Here is a 19864-nt window from a genome sequence, read left to right on the forward strand (position 1 = left end):
CTTACATTTGGACAGAGTTTCTAAGTTTACAAGTGCTTCACACACACTATTCTGTCTTCCATCTGATAATCACAAACAACCCTATGACGCAGCCTGGTTCTCTTATTTCTATTTTACAGAAAACCATCTTAGAAGTCAAGCAACTTGCCCACCTTGGACATCTCTCTCTGTTTTGCTGCCACACACACACACACACACACACACACACACACAGTATTTGCTGCTGGAGCTGGGTACTGACTCAGACCTTGACTAGCCAACAGTCTAAACTGGCCCCCACCCATCTTTGTTCATTCACATTGATATCATTAGGCAGAGGTTTTCAAGGAAACTAAGTCACTCTCACTCTATGACTATTAGAGGATACTTATCTAAATGAGCTGGAAGAAAAATAAATACAGGAGCTGGGCATTTCCCTTGGACAGTATGTCCGACTCACCTTAAAACTAGCTGAGCTGTTTGAGGGCTGTTCCGCAGGATTTCCTTTGGGAGGTTCATTTACTGCCTGTTAGCTCCTGATAATGAATGTTTGGAAGAGAATTAAACTGTATTTCACTGAAGACACCTAGTTCAGATGGATTACAAATCCACTCCAGGGTCCCTTTTTTCCAGAATCGTCCACAACCCCGGGAAATCTGGTAGAAACATGGGTTGGCTCTAACAGATATTCCCATCAACCCTCTTCTTCCTTCGTAGAGGATGAAAAGTCAGACACTCGTTTCCCCAAACTTCTTTGCAATGAGGGGTGGTAAGGGAAGTCTGCTGGGGCAGGGGACACGTTTCTAGGAATATTTTTTTTCTCCCTATAAAAGGAGAGGAAGACTAAAAAAGTTTTCTCTCAGAGTGCTGACCAGCTCCCAGCTTCCTACTTTTGGATGAAGTTATGGTGGGATGAGAGAGCTGGAGCCAGGGGTGCAACAGCGCGGGAGTGAGGCTTGTGGAATTTAGGGGCGGTAGGAGGAGTCGTAGGGCAGGACCCGGCGGGGGTCTGGAGGACCGGAGGTGCTGTCCTTGAGGATGCTGGGCGATCGCCGGGACGGGATGTGTCGCACGGAGGGGATGTGCCGCACACGAGGACGCACCTGCCCAGCCTCCCGCTGCCACTAATCCGCCCGCCTCTCTCACTCCAGGGCCGTGTCGGTGGGCGGGGCCACCTTCTGGGGCGTGGCCTGTCGCGCTTCAGAATCCCGACTGTTTGGGGCGGGGCCGGACGAAAGGGTGGGGCGGCGCTCCCTCGGGGCGTGGCCTGTGGAACCTCAGAACCAGGGCGACGCGGGGCCAGGGCGCGAGTCTCGCGGCGCGGGGTTCCTCCCACGCAGCCTCCCATTCAAAAGATGCCGAAGGGGCGGCGCGGCAGCCAGAGCCCCACGATGAGCCAGCGGCCGGCCCCGCCCCTCTATTTCCCGTCCCTCTACGACCGCGGCATCTCCTCGTCCCCCCTCAGCGACGTCAACATCTGGAAGAAGCTCTTCGTGCCGCTGAAGGCGGGAGGGGCGCCGGCGGGCCGGCCTCAGCCCCAGGCGCCCTCGGCCCCAGCGCCCCCGCCGCCGCCGCCTGGCCTGGGTCCCCCCAGTGAGCGCCGCTGTCCCCCGCCCTGGCCCTCCGGCCTGGCCTCCATCCCCTACGAGCCTCTGCGCTTCTTCTACTCGCCACCGGCGGGGCCCGAGGTGGCTGCCTCGTCCCTGGCTCCCGGCCCCACGACCCCCCGGCTAGCCTCTGCCTTCCACCCCGAGGAGTTGTGTGAGCTGGAGATCCGGATTAAGGAGCTAGAGCTGCTCACCATCACTGGGGACGGCTTCGACTCCCAGCGCTGTGCGTGACCTCGGCCGAGCCCACCCTTAGCCCGCCTCGGCTCCCTCCTTGGCTCCCTCCTAGGCTCCATGCCCCCTGAGCCCCTCACCTGCAGTGTGACCTTGGGGTCAGACTCCAGCTCCCAGGAATCCCAGATCCCAAACGGATCCCCCTGGAACCCAGACACTCCATCCAGGATTTCAACCGATTCCTTCCCCCACCATAAAACGGGACTTCACGGACCCTTTTGCCCCAGATTCCAACCTCCCTCCATCCTGAGCCCTTTTGTTACCCTGGACTCTGAGCCTCTAAACCTGGAACTCTGTCCATAACAACCCTCAAGCTTAACTTCAAGTGTCCTGCACAGTAATACTATCCCTGCCCCCCCCCCCCCCCCCCCCACCAGACAGCTCCTGTCCCTAGAGACCTGACTTTTAGTGTTTATCTTAAACTGGGGTCCTCAATGAGGAGGGAGAAGTAAGTGAGGGTTAGTTGACCTGTAGGGGGAGGTGCAAGACCCAGAAGTCACAAGGATGTTCACTGAGGGGCTTTGGGATTCTCTGTTTCTCAATGCTGGAAGGTAGCCTCTGTGACCCCTGGCCGCCCTCATCAGCAGGGTCCTGGCCTCTGCCATCTGATCTAAGGCCTGAAGTCTTAGGCAAACCAGTCTTAGGTGTGCTGGTGCGGGCAGGATTCCTCTAGTGTGCAAACTGACCGAGTCCTCCCTGTTAGAGAGTAAAGCCATTAGATCCAATTCTACTCCCAGAAGGACCAATTTGCACTGGAGAGTAGTCAGGAGCCATAGGCTGTTGCACAGACTTTGTCTTTCCCAGCACCCGGTCAGGCCAAGGCTAGCACTCGACCACTGAAGGAGGGCAGATGGTTCTAGAAAGAACATCCCCACGATCGTGAAATAACCTACATGTTTAGGTTCATGTGGCCTTGGGAATGGTCCCCTTCTCCACAGCCTCGGGAAGAAAACTCCTAGAATACTTGGGCTTTTCTATGTCCTGGATTTCTCAACCAGATATTCTCCACTTTGACATGTTTGGGCTGTTACAGTTTTTTCCCCCTCACCTATCTTGGGTCATAATGGGTTTGGGGCTCATGTAGGAAGTACCCAATTGCTTCCCAGAAGCTTGCTTTGGAAATGTTAGAAAAAGCCCTTATCTCTCCTACAACTGTTTGTTCTGCTCTCCTGCAGATAAATTCTTGAAGGCGCTCAAAGATGAAAAACTACAAGGCCTGAAGACCAGGCAGCCTGGAAAGAAGTCGGCCTCTCTCTCCTGAGGAGCTGCCCACCAGAGCCTAGGCAGCCGCCTCCTTAGGTGTTAGTGCTTAGATAATGTGCCCTGTTTGTTGTCATTTCAAAGGTGGTTATTTTCTGTTCTGTGTTTTCTGCTGTGCTTGTCACTCCCGGCAAGCACTCTACATACAGTGGCCACTTGAGTGGTAAACCTCACGGTCTCTCTCCTGTCTGTGCTGCTGCTGGGGGCGCGCTCTCACGGGGGCTGGAAGCTGCTGCCCAGTCGGCATTCAGAGGAGGAGGGGATCCCCAACACTGCCAAGTCGGGGGGGGGGGGGATGGGGGAAAGTCAAGGGCAACATAGTTGGTTCTGTTGCCATGTTCCTGCTCAGAAAGGCTCTTGGAGGACTGGAACAAGGGGTTGGTTTGTTTTCAAACAGCTTTAGTCCTTGGAAGTGTTCTAAATGGTTTTTGGAGCACAAAAAAGTCTTTGATAATCTGAGCAAAGCCACAGTCCTTCCTAGAAATGCATACAGTCAAGAAATACTTGAGTGTGTATTATGTGCTAGGCACCCTCCTAGGCTAAGGGGAAAACAAGAAGAGCAGGGAGGAGGATGGTCCGGAGCGTAGGAAGAAAGCAGGCTTCCTTGTAGAGGGAACTTTTTTTTTTTTTTAAGCTTATTGGAGTATAATTGCTTTACACTGTTGTGCCAGTGTCTGGTGTACAACAAAGTGAATCAGCTGTGTTTATACATACATCCCCATATCCTAGAGGGAACATTTAAACAAGATTTGATGGAGACTGAGGGCAATAGCCAGGTGACACTCTGAGGGAATGTTTCAGGGTGAAGGGCAGGTGCAAAGGCTGAAGGTGGGTGCACCCTGGGATGTTTGAGGGTCAGCAAAGAGCCCAGGTGGCTGGAGCAGGAGTGAGAAGAGCGTGGCAGGGATGAGTACAGAGAGGGTCCATTTCCGTGGGACCTTACAAACCATGGTACGGACTCGGGGTTTTACTCTGCGTGGGATGGGACGTAGTTAGAGGGCTTTCAGCTGACGAGTGACAGGATGTGACTTGTGCTATGTTGAGAACGGAGTAAGGAAGGATGCAGAGAAAAAAGTTAGGAGGCTCTGGGAATTAATAATCCAGCTAAGCGAGAAGCAATGGTGCCGCGTTTCTGCCCTCTCTCCCTTGTGGGTCCCCCAGTGGGGCACCCAGTGCTGCCGCCACCGCTGCCCCCCGCCAGGTGCTACCTCCATGGCGAGGAGGAGCAAGAGCTCAACAGCACAAGCATGCAGAGGATAACACAGCTGATAGAACAAGGCTTCCATCAAGTAAAATGTTTTGATACTTGGTATCTAGACTCCCTCGTGCCCTCACTATGTCAGCAGCACAGTAGATCACAGCCAGAGAATCTGAAGGTTGGGCTTCTTTCAAAGGAATAAAGGAGTAATCGGTGAGTCAGGTGCCTTAGAAGACAGATGAGGCAGGGGTGTAGGAGGGGGAAGCAGTTGGCTCTGACAAGCAGGGCTGATCGGCTACGTAGAGGAGCCTGAGCGTCCGCTCTTGGATTCAGCAGCATGGATTTAGTGTTGGTGATCTTGTGGAGAGCGCAGTTTTGGTTGAGTGATAGGGGTTAATGCCTGACTGGAGTAGTTTTAGGAGAGAACAGGAAGAGAGGAGCTAGAGACAGCGGGTGTAGATGACTTTTTAGGGAGTTTAGCTTCAAGGAGAGCCGAGATCTGAGCAGGAGCTGGTAAGGCAAGCAGGGCTGAAAGAACAATTTTTTTTAAGAATTGAGTATTTTGCTTTATTTTTATTTTAATATGATTTTATTTTTTATTATTTTTTAAATTTATTTATTTACTTATTGGCTGTGTTGGGTCTTCGTTGCTATGCACCAGCTTTCTCTAGTTGTGGCAAGCAGGGGTTACTCTTCATTGTGCTGTGGGGGCCCCTCATTGCGGTGGCTTCTCTAGACGCGTGGGCCTCAGTAGTTGCAGCACATGGGCTCAGTAGTTGTGGCTCACGGGCTCTAGAGCATAGGCTCAATAGTTGTGGCACATGGGCTTAGTTGCTCCGTGGCATGTGGAATCTTCCCGGAGCAGGGGTCAAACCTGTGTCCCCTGAATTGGCAGGCAGATTCTTAACAACTGCGCCACCTAGGAAGTCTGAGAGAACGGTTTTTTAAGAAGGGAGAAATGACCACACATTTGTGGTCTGATGGAGAATGACCCAGCAGAGGGAGAAAAACTGACAAGGTAGAAGAAGTTACTTTGCCTGACGCACAGCAAGCCAAACGCTGAGATGCCAAGGTTTGCAGTGAAGAGAGGGCTTATTTTCCAGATAACTGGACCAGAGGCTAGGGAGAGCAAGTCTTAGGTTCGCCTACCTGAAGGCAAGGGGCTGAGCTGTTTATGGGATGTCGAATAAAGACCCAGGGCCGCCTGAAGCTTGAGGAGCTTGGGGAGTATGGGGAGGTAATTAGAAAACCGTGTGGCAATTGTCCTTCTATGCAGGTGTGACTTGGCTGCAGGTCTCTGCACATTTTTCAGGGTGGAGTTTTTGGCCCTCTGACATCAAAAGGTCACAGAGCGGACACTGACACATGCTCAGTTAGAGGGTCGGTGGTCCTACCCAGTCTTAACCCACTCAGATCGAATTAGACACAACTGACTCCAAGTTCCTGGACAACAACTCAGGTAAACATCATATCGTTTAGGCTTCATGCTGCTTGGAGGACGTGCAGTTCTTAAAACGACCTTGATTAGCGAAGGCAGGTGAGATGGATTTAACCCACGGTTTCAGAGAGATGAGGAATTGCTGGAATGGTATCCTTGAGTGGAGGAGAGGTGTGGGGTATAGTTTACAATAGAAGGATTGACTTTAGATGGAAGCAGAGATGGTTTATCTGTAATAGCAGGAGGTTACAGCTGTGGTATGAGGGTGCAGATGCTGATAGATGGGTAGATGGGGTGGTGGGAGCCCTGGAGGTTACATACACTTGCCCCAAAGTTTGTGCGGTGACCTCCAGCTTTAGGACGCAAATGCACATGGCTGTGAGGCCGAGCTCTACACCCCGGGCATGGATGCCGGGAGCCAGGTGGAGGCTGGTAGGCCGCAGAACTCCTGCCTGACTTCTCGAGCAGTTCCAGCCACTACCGCCCAGCCAGGAGAGTGGGCCCAGTGTCAGGTGAAAGCTCTCGGGTTCTAAATCTTAGCAGTGAATTCCAATGTTTCCAAAACCCAGTGTGGGGCAAAGAAAGGCTGGACAGTCCCCCAGAGTTTGCAACCTCTGCTCTACCCAGGGGGGTCCTCCCACCCTGGGCACTCCAGGCCCTGTCTCCCCTCCCCAGGAAGAAGCCACATTCCCATTTCCCTAGGCTGGTTGTTAGAAGAGAAGCTCCCTTGTTCTAGAAAACTGCAGCCTGGCAAGTGCAGTGAAGGGAGCTAGAGACTCTTAATGAGAATAAATGAGAATAAACTAGGCATCCGGAAAACCCAGCGCAGAGCTCAGATGGAGACACAGCTGTCCAGTGGGGGCCTGTTTCCCATCCCCTCTCCAGAGCCCCAATAGCCCCCGCCCCCACCCCTACAGGCTCGTAAAATTGGCCACTGATGAAGTGCATATTGGGCACAGAGGGAGGCAGTTGACTTGAACAATCTAATTCTCACTAGCACCTTGTGAAACAGGAACCAGTCTTGGCATGTTTTACAAATGAGGGAACAGGGGCTCTGAAAGGTGAAGTGACTTACCACCCACCCCCATCCCTGGGCACAGAGCTAGAGAATGACAGAGCCAGGATTGGGACTCAGACCTGTCAAGGTTTCCCCAGGCTCTCCCACGGCATGGGGCACAGGTCCAGGGGAAGCCCTAGTGAGCCACGAGAAGGAAACATCAGGCTCAGTACTGGTAGGGCATCGTTCTGGGGTTGGCTGAGTTGTTGCCCACAATTTCCCAAGTGAGAATGGGGTTGACAGTATTATGGTATCACAGCCAAGGTCCCAGGAATGCCCACACCCAGCCCTGTCACCTATCCCTTCATCCCATGGCTTTGGTCACAGATCCAGTTATCAGGATGGTGGGGGAGGCCGGTCCTGTGATCGTCAGCCCCTCCAGAACAAAATGGAATGGAAGAGGCTGCTCCCCAAAGAGAAGGATGCTTGGCAGATGCAAACGGTGTAGGGGTCCTGATTGAGCAAACACTCTATGCTAGGAGTAGTAGAGTTGGCGTGCTGGAGCCAGCTTGAACAGCTCATGATAGCCAGTGGTTAAATTTTCAGGAATTTTGTAAGCTGGTTGTTAAATACAGCCATTGTTAAATAAACTTTATCAACTTACAATTAAACTATATCTAAAACTAAGATAATAGGTATTTGAAATTCAGCACTCCCTAATCATTTTGCTCTTGTGTCTGTATAGTGGAAATATCATATAACAGTGTGCTAATGCTACATTCCTTCCTAATAATGTCACGCTGACGTCTTGAAACTGGCCACCATGAGAGTATTTACACTATGGAAATTGGCAAATGTACAAATCAGGGTGGTTCTTGTCCTCTTCACCCTTCCCACCTCCATAAAGAGTTGGTTGTTAAACATTTACTGGTACACCACCAGATAAATAGGGGGAAAAATTTATGGCTGAGCTACAGGGAAAGCTGCTTTGGAGCCTTCAAAGTTGGGCTGAAGGTATGACTGAAGCTCCCTGCTGCCTCCGGCTTGACTGCCTATTCAGTTACCAACATGGAAGAGGTACGAAAGAAGAACCTGGTCATGGCTGCTCACGAAGGCAGGCGTCACCTTGCAGCAGGCGCTCAGGGAGCACAGGTGCGCTGACTTTTAAAATGGAGTAAGCTTGGCCACTGGTGATGCAGAGCCCAAGGAATGTCCTGGGTCCCGACCAATCAGGTTAGCAACTTGTACACTCGGGACCTCAGGGTAGAGGGTGGGCAGGGGTAATAGCCCGTGGGTAGGGGCCCAAAGTCCATCCTTTGCCAATGGTAACTGGTTTGAGCAAGATGGAACAGGAAACCTGATAGAGCGTGAAACCAACTATTTATATCATGACCACTTCATCAACAGATCTGAGAAAAGTAGAGATTCCAAGTGTAATGGGAAAACCTGCCACTTCCTCAACCAAGTAACCTGTGCCCCACTCTATGGCCAAAGGAGTCAGGCAGGATCCAGTGCCTGCAGGGGCCTGGCTTCTTGAAGCAGGAGGGAGAAAGATGTACCGGAGATGAAGGCCATGCCGGTACCTTGTGCACACTGGCCTTTACCTTTCAACGGCATCTTGATTCTGTCCCCAACCAGATATGTGGCCTTGGAAACGTTACTTAACCTCCCTGAGCCTGTCTCCTCATGTGGAAAATGGAGATACTGCTCTCATGGGATGGTTGACTGGGTGACAGAAAACAAGGTGATAGATGGGAAACTGCCCCCAGCTGGGAGTCATTCTTCCTGTTTTCCACCCAGTTTGGGACTCAGACCTCCCTGCTGACCTACCAGCCCAGAGACTGGTGGTGACCTCGGGGTTTGAGCTGGAGGCTGGCCTGCCCTGCAGGGAGAGAGAAACATTGAATTTGCAGGGCCCTAGAGCCCTACCCCACAAAAAGTGGCAAGGGGGTGGGCGTGGCTGGGAGGCAGTTAGGGGAAGAGAGTGATTCTTTTCTACAGAGGGCCAGTCACATTTCTCCCAGGCAGCATCACATCTCCCACATCAGATGAGGTCAAGGGCTCGGCCCCTCTGGAGGTGGTGCCCCAAGGGGAGGACCTTGGCCGTCGTCCAGGCCTTCCATCCTGTCCACAGCAGAGCATCAGCACATGCAAGAAGCTATTTGTGCAGTGACAGGAGGGAAAATGACGGGAGAGGAATCCAGAAAATGCATCAATGACAGGAAGCTGGAGAATCACATATCCTAGGGGCTCTTGGGGTTGAGGGGAAAGAGGCCGCTTCAACTAGCTTACTTAAATAACAAGAGCAGAGGACGGTAGGGTTGTTTGGTTACAAACAGTAGAAATGTGTGCAAGAGAAATAAACAAATGTGGGTCCAGGCCTTTAGGAGGAAAGGAATGAGGTGCTGCCACTGGACACGCAGCTCGAACCACATTCCTCAGAGAGCAAATGTGATCGGCTCGTCTGGGCTGCACGTCCGTCTCTGTCCGTGTTGAGGTGCGGTGGCCAGGGGCCTGTGATCGCAGCCCCACCAGAAGCCCTTGGAGCCGGGGAGCAGCTGCAGACCCACCACATGTCCCTTCACAGGCCTCATGCTGATTGGCACCAGGGCCTGGGAGCCAGCAGGAACCCAGGAAGCTGCCCTCCTAACTCTCTCTCATGCCACACGACCTGTGCACCTCCTGCCTTTCCGTTCAGCTTCTGCCTAGAGAGTCATGTCAGGTTCCTTGTTCACAGGAACTCTTTGCTTGTTCCAGTTCTTAGGAAAAGAATGGGAGTGACTCACCAGCTGGCTTTGAGCTTAGGTCACAGTCGGAGGAGAGGAGAGACAGCAGCAAAGGTCCTATAATCTGATGATTCTGTAGGAGCCTGAGGAAGGATTCCTCCAGAAGAGGAATAAATGTTAGCTATTCCATCTAGCCATTCCCAAACTCCCCTAGGATTATTCGTCTCATCTCAGAGTTTACCTGAATGCAGTACACACGAACTAAGCCTGCATGCCTTTACTCTTTTGTTCATTCATTTATCCATCCAATGGCTCTTTCTTTCTTTTTTTTTTTTTCTTTTCCCCCAGTGGCTCTTTCAGTGAAGCGGGTTCTTCACTTCTCTGAGCCCTTTTCCTCATCTGGGAAATGTGCACGATAATTCCCCCTGCCTGGTGTTGCAAATTAACTGAGATAATGTGTGTAAACTGCTCAGCTCCCCACCTGACACATAGCTGATGCTCACCTTCCTAGGGTTTGTCAGGCAAAGTTGCATCCAGGTTTCTGGTCTTGAACACAAAATCCTTGTTTCTCTCATTTGGGGGTGGGGGGGTGGGGGGGGGGTCGGTGTGGATTCCACTAGGTGGCAGCATGGATTTAGACCTGGGATGAAACAGCCCCCTCCCCCTCACATCCAGGGCTGAAACTTATCAGCCTGTTCATTATTAGCTAGAAGAAAACGCAATTTGGAAACCTTTAGGGAGGAGGAGACCCTGTGGCCATTGCAGGCATTCACTGCAAAAATAAACACGGGTGCATCTTCAGGCCCTTCTCAGAAGCTGCAGGTGGCCACCTACTGGGAGCCACGTTTTACTGGTACAGGGAAAATCCTTTTCCAGAACCAGTTTCAAGGTGAAAAGTCCATCACATGAATAAAAGAAGCTGGGCTGAACTCTTTAATACTTATTATCTGCATGGGTCTTCTCGGGCTGCTATCACAGAGTACCATGGACTGGGTGGCTTACCCAACAGACATTTCTCACCGTTCTGGAGGCTGGGAAGGGGAAGATCAAGGTCGTGGTGAAAGCGCTCCTCCTGGCTTGCAGCTGGCCACCTTCTAGCTGTGGCAGAGAGAGAGCTCTGGTGTCTCCCTCTTCTTATAAGGACATTGATCCCATCATGAAGGCCCTACCCTCATGACCGCATCTTACCTCTGGAGGCTCCATCTCCAAATACCAGTACATTGAGGATTAAGGCTTCAATATATGCATATGGTTGGGGGTGGGGGTAGAGAACACATCTCCATCCGTAGCAGATCCAGGCTATCGAACAGAACTTTCTGCAGTGACAGAAATGTTCTGTATCTCTGCTGTTTAATATGGAATCCATTAGCCACACATGGCTATTGAGACTTGACATATGGCTAGTACACCTGAGGAACTGAATTTTAAATTTTATTCCATTTTAGTTATTTAAATTTCAGTTTAAATAGCCACATGGGGTTAGTGGCTACCATACTGGACAGCTCACGTCTAGGTAGAGGGATATATGTATATATTTTTTTCTTATTTCATTGATTATATTGTGTTGAGTTTGGAAAGAGGGAAATTTGGGGTTCAATGTAGGCTTGGTTTCCAGCATTAGCTGATATGGGAGCAGGTCAATATGGTATCGTCTTACAAACCAGTGAAGTGAAGCCACTGCCTATGGTGACACCGTGGGTCATCAGCTGAGCCCACCTGCTCCCTCCAAGCAGCAGCTCCTTCCTGTGTAAGCCTCCAGGAATCTAGGTTCTCTTTTTATCCCTCCCGGAAGCGATTTGGGAAGAGTCACAGGACAATCAGGACAGGTCCGCTTATCCAAGGTGTGACGTGTTTGTGTATGCTGGTGTTCATGTACATGATCAGGCCTCTTGCAGAAGAAGATTGTGTGACCCTCTGCACAGGGAACAGGGTGGTGTCCAGATCTGAACTGTTCACTGCATCCTTCCCCATCCATGCCGAAGAGACAGTTTACTACAGGTGCGTTTCAAGAACTGATGTCATTTTATAGTTTGTTTCAGGAAAGATGCCCTGAGGGGACTGGTTCTAGCGCAGGAAAATGTGTCCTGGAGTCTGAGTCCAAGAGAGACCACTGGGGTTTAGTGACACTCTTGGAGTCTCTCCCAAGCCCTGCCACAACATCACACCCACCAATGCCAACTGTCAACCACAAGTAAGCAAGGGATTCCTCTGTGCCAGGTCCAGAGCTCGGCACGCTACATACAGCGTCTCATTAATCTTTATAGCCTGAACCCATCAGGAAGATGTCCTCACCCCCATTCACAGAAGCACCAAGAAGTATACAGCTAGGATGTGGCCAAGCCACTCCAAAGCCCAAACACTTAAACCTTTAGCTCATTTTTTGTTGACTGGTTTCAATCTATAATAGTTTCCCTGTTCCCCTCCAGCCCACCTCAGCCAGCTGCTATGGAGAATGTTTGTGTGGGCAAATGTCATAACCGCCAAGAGTCTGGACTCCAAGATAAGGACAGGCAAGTTTTCTCCTGAATCCAGCACAGGCGGACTTCACTTTAGCAACGCTAACCCTGAGCAGTTACATGAGCAGTCTCAAGGAGTTTTCCCAAATAGAACTTTATTCTCCTCTGGCTTACCATATGATTCTGGTAATGAGTTCCATGTCATTCTTACAGAGCTGACCATCTTTGCTGCCAGACCTGTAAATGCACCAAACCCAGGTGTTTTGCAAAGAGTTGCTTGCTGGGACCAGGGTGGTATGCCCTGGGTGAGTTGAGTCTTTTGGGTGCTCAGAAGAATGACTCCTGGAGTGACGGGACATGGAATCTGTGGGAGATCTCCAGCAGGTCCAACTAGTCTCACCTTGGTCAGGTGATGAAGGCCCTTTCCTATCACAGCACTAGCCACCTCTCCCCAGGTGTCCTGAGCTGTTGAAAAGGGAGGCTGTCCACAGTGGGGGGGCCGGAAGGGGCTGAGCATAGGAGTCACTCTGGTAGATCTGTGGGTAATGCTTTGGCTTTGGCGAGGTAGTGAGTTCCCCAAAGCTAGAAGTATTCGAGCAGAGACAAATCAATAACAATAGCCCATCATTCTTGTAGGGTGCTCTGCAGTCGTACACTGGGTGTTCTCTCCTTCCAGACCTATAGTCATTTCACTGACTAGATCTTAGCTTCATTTTACAGATAAGGCTCAGAGAGGGGACAGGACTTGCCCAAAGTAACACAAGAATGTGGTAAAGGTGAGGTTCAAGTCTAAGTCTGGATGATCCCAAAGCCTCACATGGGTATCCCTTTAAAGTGTGAGAACAGGGGTCTTGACATAGATTTGGAGCTGGAGTAAAATTTTTCAGACCCCAAACTGAAAATATTTTAGTGTCCTCTCACTCCATATGTAATTTAAAATCAAGGAAATTCCTCCACTCCCACCCAATGGTGACGACATTGCTTTTCCCCCCTAAATATTAAATTATATTTAAAACCCCCCATCTTCTCCCCATTCATTCCCCTCTCCCTCATTTTGAGTTCCTGCCTGGCTGAAGCCTTAATTCTGCTTAATCTTTGACCAGGTAGGCCTGCATAGTGTCCACTATGGCAGGCTGGAAAGCTGGATAATTTCCCCACTAAATTCTCTTCCAACTAAAAGAGTCTACGATCCTATAATTTAAAAAACAGTTAAGAAGGACTTCCCTGGTGGCACAGTGGTTAAGAATCCGCCTGCCAACGCAGGGGACACACGTTCCATCCCTGGTCCGGGAGGATCCCACATGCCGTGGAGCTTCTAAGCCCTTGCACCACAACTGCTGAGCCTGCGCTCTAGAGCCTTTGCTTCGCAACAAGAGAAGCCACTGCACTGAGAAGCCCAAGCATGACAAATAAGAGTAGCCTCCTGCTCTCTGCAACTGGAGAAAGCTGGCACGCAGCAATGAAGACCAAACACAGACAAAATTAATTAATGAATCAATCAATTAAAAAAACAGTTAAGATACATCAGTTCGTCACATGGTGATTTCTAATATGAGGATTTGTAAACACTTACTTTTCTTTTTATAAATTTATTTTTTTTCTGGCTGCATTGGGTCTTCGTTGCTGCGCACGGGCTTCTTATTGCAGTGGCTTTTCTTGTGAAGCACAGGCTCTAGGCGAGTGCGCTCAGTAGTTATGGCTCACGGGCTCTAGATCTTAGGTTCAGTACGTGTGGCGCACGGGCTTGGTTGCTCAACCCTGTGTCCCCTGCATTGGCAGGCGGATTCTTAACCACTGCACCCCCAGGGAAGTCCTGTAAATGCTTATTAAAATCTTTTCCTTATGGGAATGGAGAAAGAATTATTAAGTAAGAGAAAAGAGAAAATGTGAATACAAATATCCACTAACACCTTGGAAAGAAAATTACCAGTAAGACAATGTACTTTATTTCATATGCAAATTTTCCAGAAGAAAACAAATACAATTTCAACCAAGCAAAACAGGCTAATGCAGCAAAGAAATGGTATCACAAAGAAAGAAAAAAGAAATGGTATCACTGCAGAGATCTACCTGGTTTGCCTGTTTAGATTTGCTCCATAGAGCACTGTATTTCAGAGACTGAATAAAAACCTAAACTCATTCATTAATAATCCAGTACATTCTGAATGGCAGTTTATTGATATGAACAATGAAAAATGAGAGTGTTCGGTGTACTGTGGTTTCATTTGTAAACTATTGAATATATGGTTCCTGAAATTTTTATTTGAATGACATAGTAGAGTCCCCAAATTGGTTATTCTTTTTCTTACAATTTGGGCTCCTGATTTCATTTGGTGGTGACAGCTCTGAAATTTGGGTTTGTAACGCTTGTTGATTCTTGGCAGTTGGCAATTTGTTCTCTGTCTCCAGGGGGATATTGTGGGTACCTTACTAATCGGTTAAAGATCCTTGGGAAGGAAAACTGTGTGTAGCATAATCAGAAGATGCAATTGCATAGTCTGTCATTTTCTAAACCTAAACATTTCCAGAAAGAAGGGGATTTTGGTTTTCATGCAGCTGGTTCTTATGAGGTAGAAGAAACACTGAATGAATGGGCTTTGTGTCATATGTTGGGTTTTGTGTCTCAAGGATCAGTCTCCCTTGACCATGAACTCTTTGAGGGGAGGTGCTGTGTCCTTTCACCACTGAATCCTGATCATCTAGCACAATGGCTACTGCATAGTAAGTATTCAGGAAAGTTTGCTCAGCCAGTGAAGGACTGAATGGACAGCTATGTGGAAACTTCTATCAGTGCTTCCTTTATAGTTCCGGTTAAATAAAAGATTAATGATCAACAGACACGCACACCCCTGGGAGAAAGACAGCCCTGCAGCCCTTCTCCAGGCCTCTTCTCTGCACGTCATGGCTTCTTGTCTCAGCCTTTGGTTCTCTTTTACCTGGACCTATTAAAAAAGTTGGTCCCTGGGACACAGAAGGCTTGTCTGGGATTTTCCAATTTTAGGGATAAAACCTTAAGTTGGAGAGAAACAAACGTTTTGTTCCCAAAGCCCCTGAATATTAATACATGAAGCAATTTGGGCAATTTGGCAACCCTTTGTTTTCACAGTCTTAAAATTATCCAGGCCCTTTCTGTTGACGCTGCCAAACTTGACCTAGAAAATGGACTACTCCAGGAGCATGCAAACAGTGTCTGACTTTGCCACCAGCCGAAGCATGAGAAATCCAGTCCAATAGATGACTTATCAGTCGACCCTATGTCCCAAATCCAACAGTTTCCAAATGTCCCACAGGCAAGACATCTGGGTGGTAGCTTGACTTTTCATTAGGTTATGTTGGCATCACTGTGGAATATGGCTACAAGAGGTGTGGCTTCCACAGGCCCTGTGGGGCTCCCATAGGCCTCAGCTACCAGGAGCTGGGTGATGGAGTGGGCACTGGGGACAAAAGCAAGCCCTTCTGTATGTTCCACGAAGGCCCAGTAGAGTCCAGAGCAAGCTCACACAGCCCATATCAGAGACCAGATAACCTGCAGTGCTTTTCCCTTCAAGAGTTAGCCAGAGTTGTTTGGCTTGGAGGAGGGGTGGGTGGTGAAATTGTTATGCTAACAAAACTTTATTTCAGATCCGAGGAGTTGCGTGGCTTCTCCCTAAATGTGGGTTTGTCTATGTACAAATATGAACACTGAAATATTGTTAAAATGAAGTACCCAACTGTGCCAACCAGTATTTCTCACAACTGTACCCCCAAAAGGTCCTAGGCTCAAAGCAATTGTGTTTCCCTGTAACTGTCTGTGTACATTTTACAGGTTACTGACCATCACCCTCACTAATGTTTCCATTACTTGGTTCCACACTCCTTCCCACACATATTCTTTCTGGCTTTCAGTGGCCAGCAGAGCTCTTGAGTTGGATGCATGACATTTACTAAAATATGTCTAGGGAGATGGATCAAGATGGCAGAGTAGAAGGACATGCACTCACTCCCTCGTGCAAAAGCACTGGAATTACAATTAACTGCTGAACAATCATTGACAGAAAGACACAGGAACTCACCAAAAAAGACACCCCACATCCAGAGACAAAGGAGAAGCCATAATGAGACGATAGAAGGGGCGCAATCACAATAAAATCAAACCCCATAAACACTGCGTAGGCGACTCACAAACTGGAGAATAGTAATACCACAGAAGTCCACCCACTAGAGTGAGGATTCTGAGTCCCAAGTCAGGCTTCCCAACCTGGGGGTCCAGCAATGAAAGAAGGAATCCCCAGAGAATCAAACTTCGAAAGCCAGTGGAATTTGATTGCAGGACCTCCACAGAACTGGGGGAAACAGAGACTCCACTCTTGGAGGGCACACAAAAAGTAGTGTGTGCACCAGAATCCAGGGGGAAGGAGCAGTGACCCCATAGGAGACTGAACCAGACCTACCTGCTGGCGTTGGAGGGTTGCCTGCAGAGGTGGGGGGCAGCTGTGGCTCACCGTGGGGACAGGGACACTGGTGGCAGGGATTCTGGGAAATGCTCATCGGCTTGAGCCTTCCTGGAGTCCAGAGTTAACCATTAGTCCCACCAAAGAGCCTGTAAGCGCCAGTGCTGGGTCGCCTCAGGCCAAACAGCCAACATGGTGGGAACGCAGCCACCCATTGGCAGACAAGTGGATTAAAGTTTTACTCAGCTCTGCCCACCAAGGTGGATTAAAGTTTTACTGAGCTCTGCCCACCCAGGCCTACCCACCATCAGTCCCTCCCATCAGGAAGCACAGCACAAGCCTCCTAGATAGTTTCCTCCACAAGAGGGCAGAAAGCAGTATCAGCAGTATTTCGTTCTGTGGAACGGAAAACCACAGCCACAGAAAGATAGAGAAAATGAAAAATCAGACTTTGTACCAGATGAAGGAACAAGATAAAACCCCAGAAAAACAACTAAATGAAGTGGAGATAAGCAACCTTCCAGAAAAAGAACTCAGAATAATGATGGTGAAGATGATCCAGGACTTCGAAAAAAGACTGGATGCAAAGATCTAAAAGTTGCAAGAAAAGTTTACCAAAGACCTAGAAGAATTAAACAACAAACAAACAGAGATATGCAACACAATAACTGAAATGAAAAATACACTAGAAGGAACCAATAGCAGATTAACTGAGACTGAAGGGCGAATAAGTGACCTGGAAGACAGAATGGTGATAATCACTGATGCAGGAAAGAATAAAGAAAAAAGAATGAAAACAAATGAAGACAGCATAAGAGACCTCTGGGACAATGTTAAATGCACCAACATTCACATTATAGGGGTCCCAGAAGGAGAATAGAGAGAGAGAAAGGACCCTAGAAAATATTGGAAGAGATTTTAGTTGAAAACTTCCCTAACATGGGAAAGGAAATAGCCACCCAAGGTCTGGCAGTGCAGAGTCCCAAGCAGAATAAACCCAAGGAGAAACACGCCAAGACACATAGTAGTCAAATTGACAAAAATTAAAGGCAGAGAAATATTATTAAAAGCAACAAGGGAAAAATGACAAATAACATACAAGAGAACTCCCATAAGGTTCACAGCTGATTTCTCAGCAGAAACTCTGCAAGCCAGAAGTCAGCAGCATGATATATTTAAAGTGATGAAAGGGAAGAACCTACAACCAAGAATACTCTACCCAGCAAGGATCTCATTCAGATTCGAGGGAGAAATCAAAAGCTTTACAGACAAGCAACAGCTAAGAGAATTCAGCACCACCAAACCAGCCCTACAACAAATGCTAAAGGAACTTCTCTAAGCAGGAAACAGAAGAGAAGAAAAGGACCTACAAAGACATAAAAAAAAAAAAACATTAAGAAAATGGTAATAGGAACATACATATTGATAATTACCTTGAATGTAAATGGACTAAATGTGCCAACCAAAAGACACAGACTGGCTGAATGGATACAAAAACAAGACCCTTCTATATGCTGTCTACAAGAGACCCATTTCAGCCCTAGGGACACATTCAGACTGAAAGTGAGGGGATGGAAAAAGATATTCCATGTAAATGGAAATCAAAAGAAAGCTGGAGTAGCGATACTCATATCAGATAAAATAGACTTTAAAATAAAAAATGTTACAAGAGACAAGAAAGGACACTACATAATGATCAAGGGATCCATCCAAGAAGAGGAGATAACAATTATAAATATATATGCCCCCAATATAGGAGCACCTCAATACATAAGGCAAATGCTAACAACTATGAAAGAGGAAATTGACAGTAATACAATAATAGTGGGGGACTTTAACACCCCACTTACACCAATGGACAGATCATCCACACAGAAAATTAATAAGGAAACATGAGCTTTAAATGACACAATAAACCAGCTAGACAATAGATATCTATAGGACATTACATCTAAAAACAGCAGATTACACATTCTTCTCAAGTGCACATGGAACATTCTCCAGGATAGATCACATTTTGGGTCACAAATCAGGCCTTGGTAAATTTAAGAAAATTGAAATCGTATCAAGCATCTTTTCTGACCACAATGCTATGAGATTAGAAATCAATTACAGGGAAAAAAAACTGTAAAAAACACAAACACATGGAGGCTAAACAATACTCTACTAAATAACCAAGAGATTACTGAAGAAATCAAAGAGGAAATCAAAAAATACCTAGAGACAAAAGACAATGAAAACACAATGATCCAAAACCTATGGGATGCAGCAAAAGCAGTTCTAAGAGGGAAGTTTATAGCAATACAATCCTACCTCAAGAAGCAAGAAAAATCCCAAATAAACAATCTAACCTTACACCTAGAGAAACTAGAGAAAGAAGAGCAAACAAAACCCAAAGTTAGTAGACAGAGAGAAATCATAACGGTCAGAACAGAAATAAATGGAATAGAAACAAAGAAAACAATAGCAAAAATCAATAAAACTAAAAGCTGGTTCTTTGAGAAGATCAATAAAATTGATAAACCTCTAGCAAGACTCATTAAGAAAAAGAGGGAGAGGACTCAAATCAATAAATTCAGAAATGAAACAGGAGAAGTTACAACGGACACCACAGAAATAAAAAGCACCAAAAGAGACTACTACAAGCAATGATATGCCAATAAAATGGATAACCTGGATGAAATGGACAGATTTTTAGAAAGTTATAACCTTCCAAGACTGAATCAGGAAGAAATAGAAAATAAGAACAGACCAATCACAAGTAATGAAATTGAAAGTGTGATTAAAAATCTTCCAACAAACAAGAGTCCAGGACCAGATGGCTTCACAAATGAATTTTGTCAAACATTTAGAGAAGAGCTAACACTCACCCTTCTCAAACTCTTCCAAACAATTGCAGAGGAAGGAACACTCCCAAACTCATTTCATGAAGCCACCATCACCCTGATACCAAAACCAGACAAAGATACTACAAAAAAAGACAATCACAGACTAATATCACTGATGAATTTAGATGCCAAAATCCTCAACAAAATACTAGCCAACAGAATCCAACAACACATTAAAGGGATCATACACCATGATTAAGTGGGGTTTATCCCAGGGATGCAAGGATCCTTCAATATACGCAAATCAATAAATGTGATACACCATATTAGCAAATTGAAGGATAAAAACCACATGATCATCTCAATAGATGCAGAGAAAGCTTCTGACAAAATTCAACACCCATTTATGAAAAAAACTCTCCAGAAGGTGGGCATAGAGGGAACCTACCTCAACATAATAAAGACCATATATGACAAACCCACAGCAAACATCATTCTCAATGGTGAAAAGCTGAAAGCATTCCCCCTAAGATCAGGAACAAGACAAGGATGTTCACTCTCGCCACTGCTATTCAACATAGTTTTGGAAGTCCTTGCCACAGCAATCAGAGAAGAAAAAGAAATAAAAGGAATCCAAATTGGAAAAGAAGTAAAACTGTCACTGTTTGCAGATGACATGATAGTATACATAGAAAATCCTAAAGATGCCAC

At 47.5% G+C, this 19864-nt stretch overlaps 1 protein-coding gene across 1 annotated transcript; it reads left to right on the forward strand.

Annotated features, from left to right (window-relative positions):
- Positions 1-1277: 1277 nt before the first annotated feature.
- On the forward strand, positions 1278-3248 carry C9H11orf91 (chromosome 9 C11orf91 homolog). Its single transcript, XM_057695348.1, has 2 exons — positions 1278-1812; positions 2996-3248. Exons 1-2 carry the CDS (start codon positions 1335-1337, stop codon positions 3079-3081), a joined length of 564 nt encoding a protein of 187 aa, XP_057551331.1. The 5' UTR covers positions 1278-1334; the 3' UTR covers positions 3082-3248.
- Positions 3249-19864: the final 16616 nt, after the last annotated feature.

Source organism: Hippopotamus amphibius, chromosome 9, assembly GCF_030028045.1.
Source record: "Hippopotamus amphibius kiboko isolate mHipAmp2 chromosome 9, mHipAmp2.hap2, whole genome shotgun sequence".
Taxonomy (NCBI): Eukaryota; Metazoa; Chordata; class Mammalia; order Artiodactyla; family Hippopotamidae; genus Hippopotamus; species Hippopotamus amphibius.

What these genes read in the sequence shown, in the direction of transcription:
- C9H11orf91 (XM_057695348.1), top strand. Translation starts at nt 1,335, where the DNA reads ATGCCGAAGGGGCGGCGCGGCAGCCAGAGCCCCACGATGAGCCAGCGG. An exon ending in CGGCTTCGACTCCCAGCGCT is followed by an intron (nt 1,813 to 2,995) that starts GTGCGTGACCTC and finishes GCTCTCCTGCAG; the next exon opens with ATAAATTCTTGAAGGCGCTC.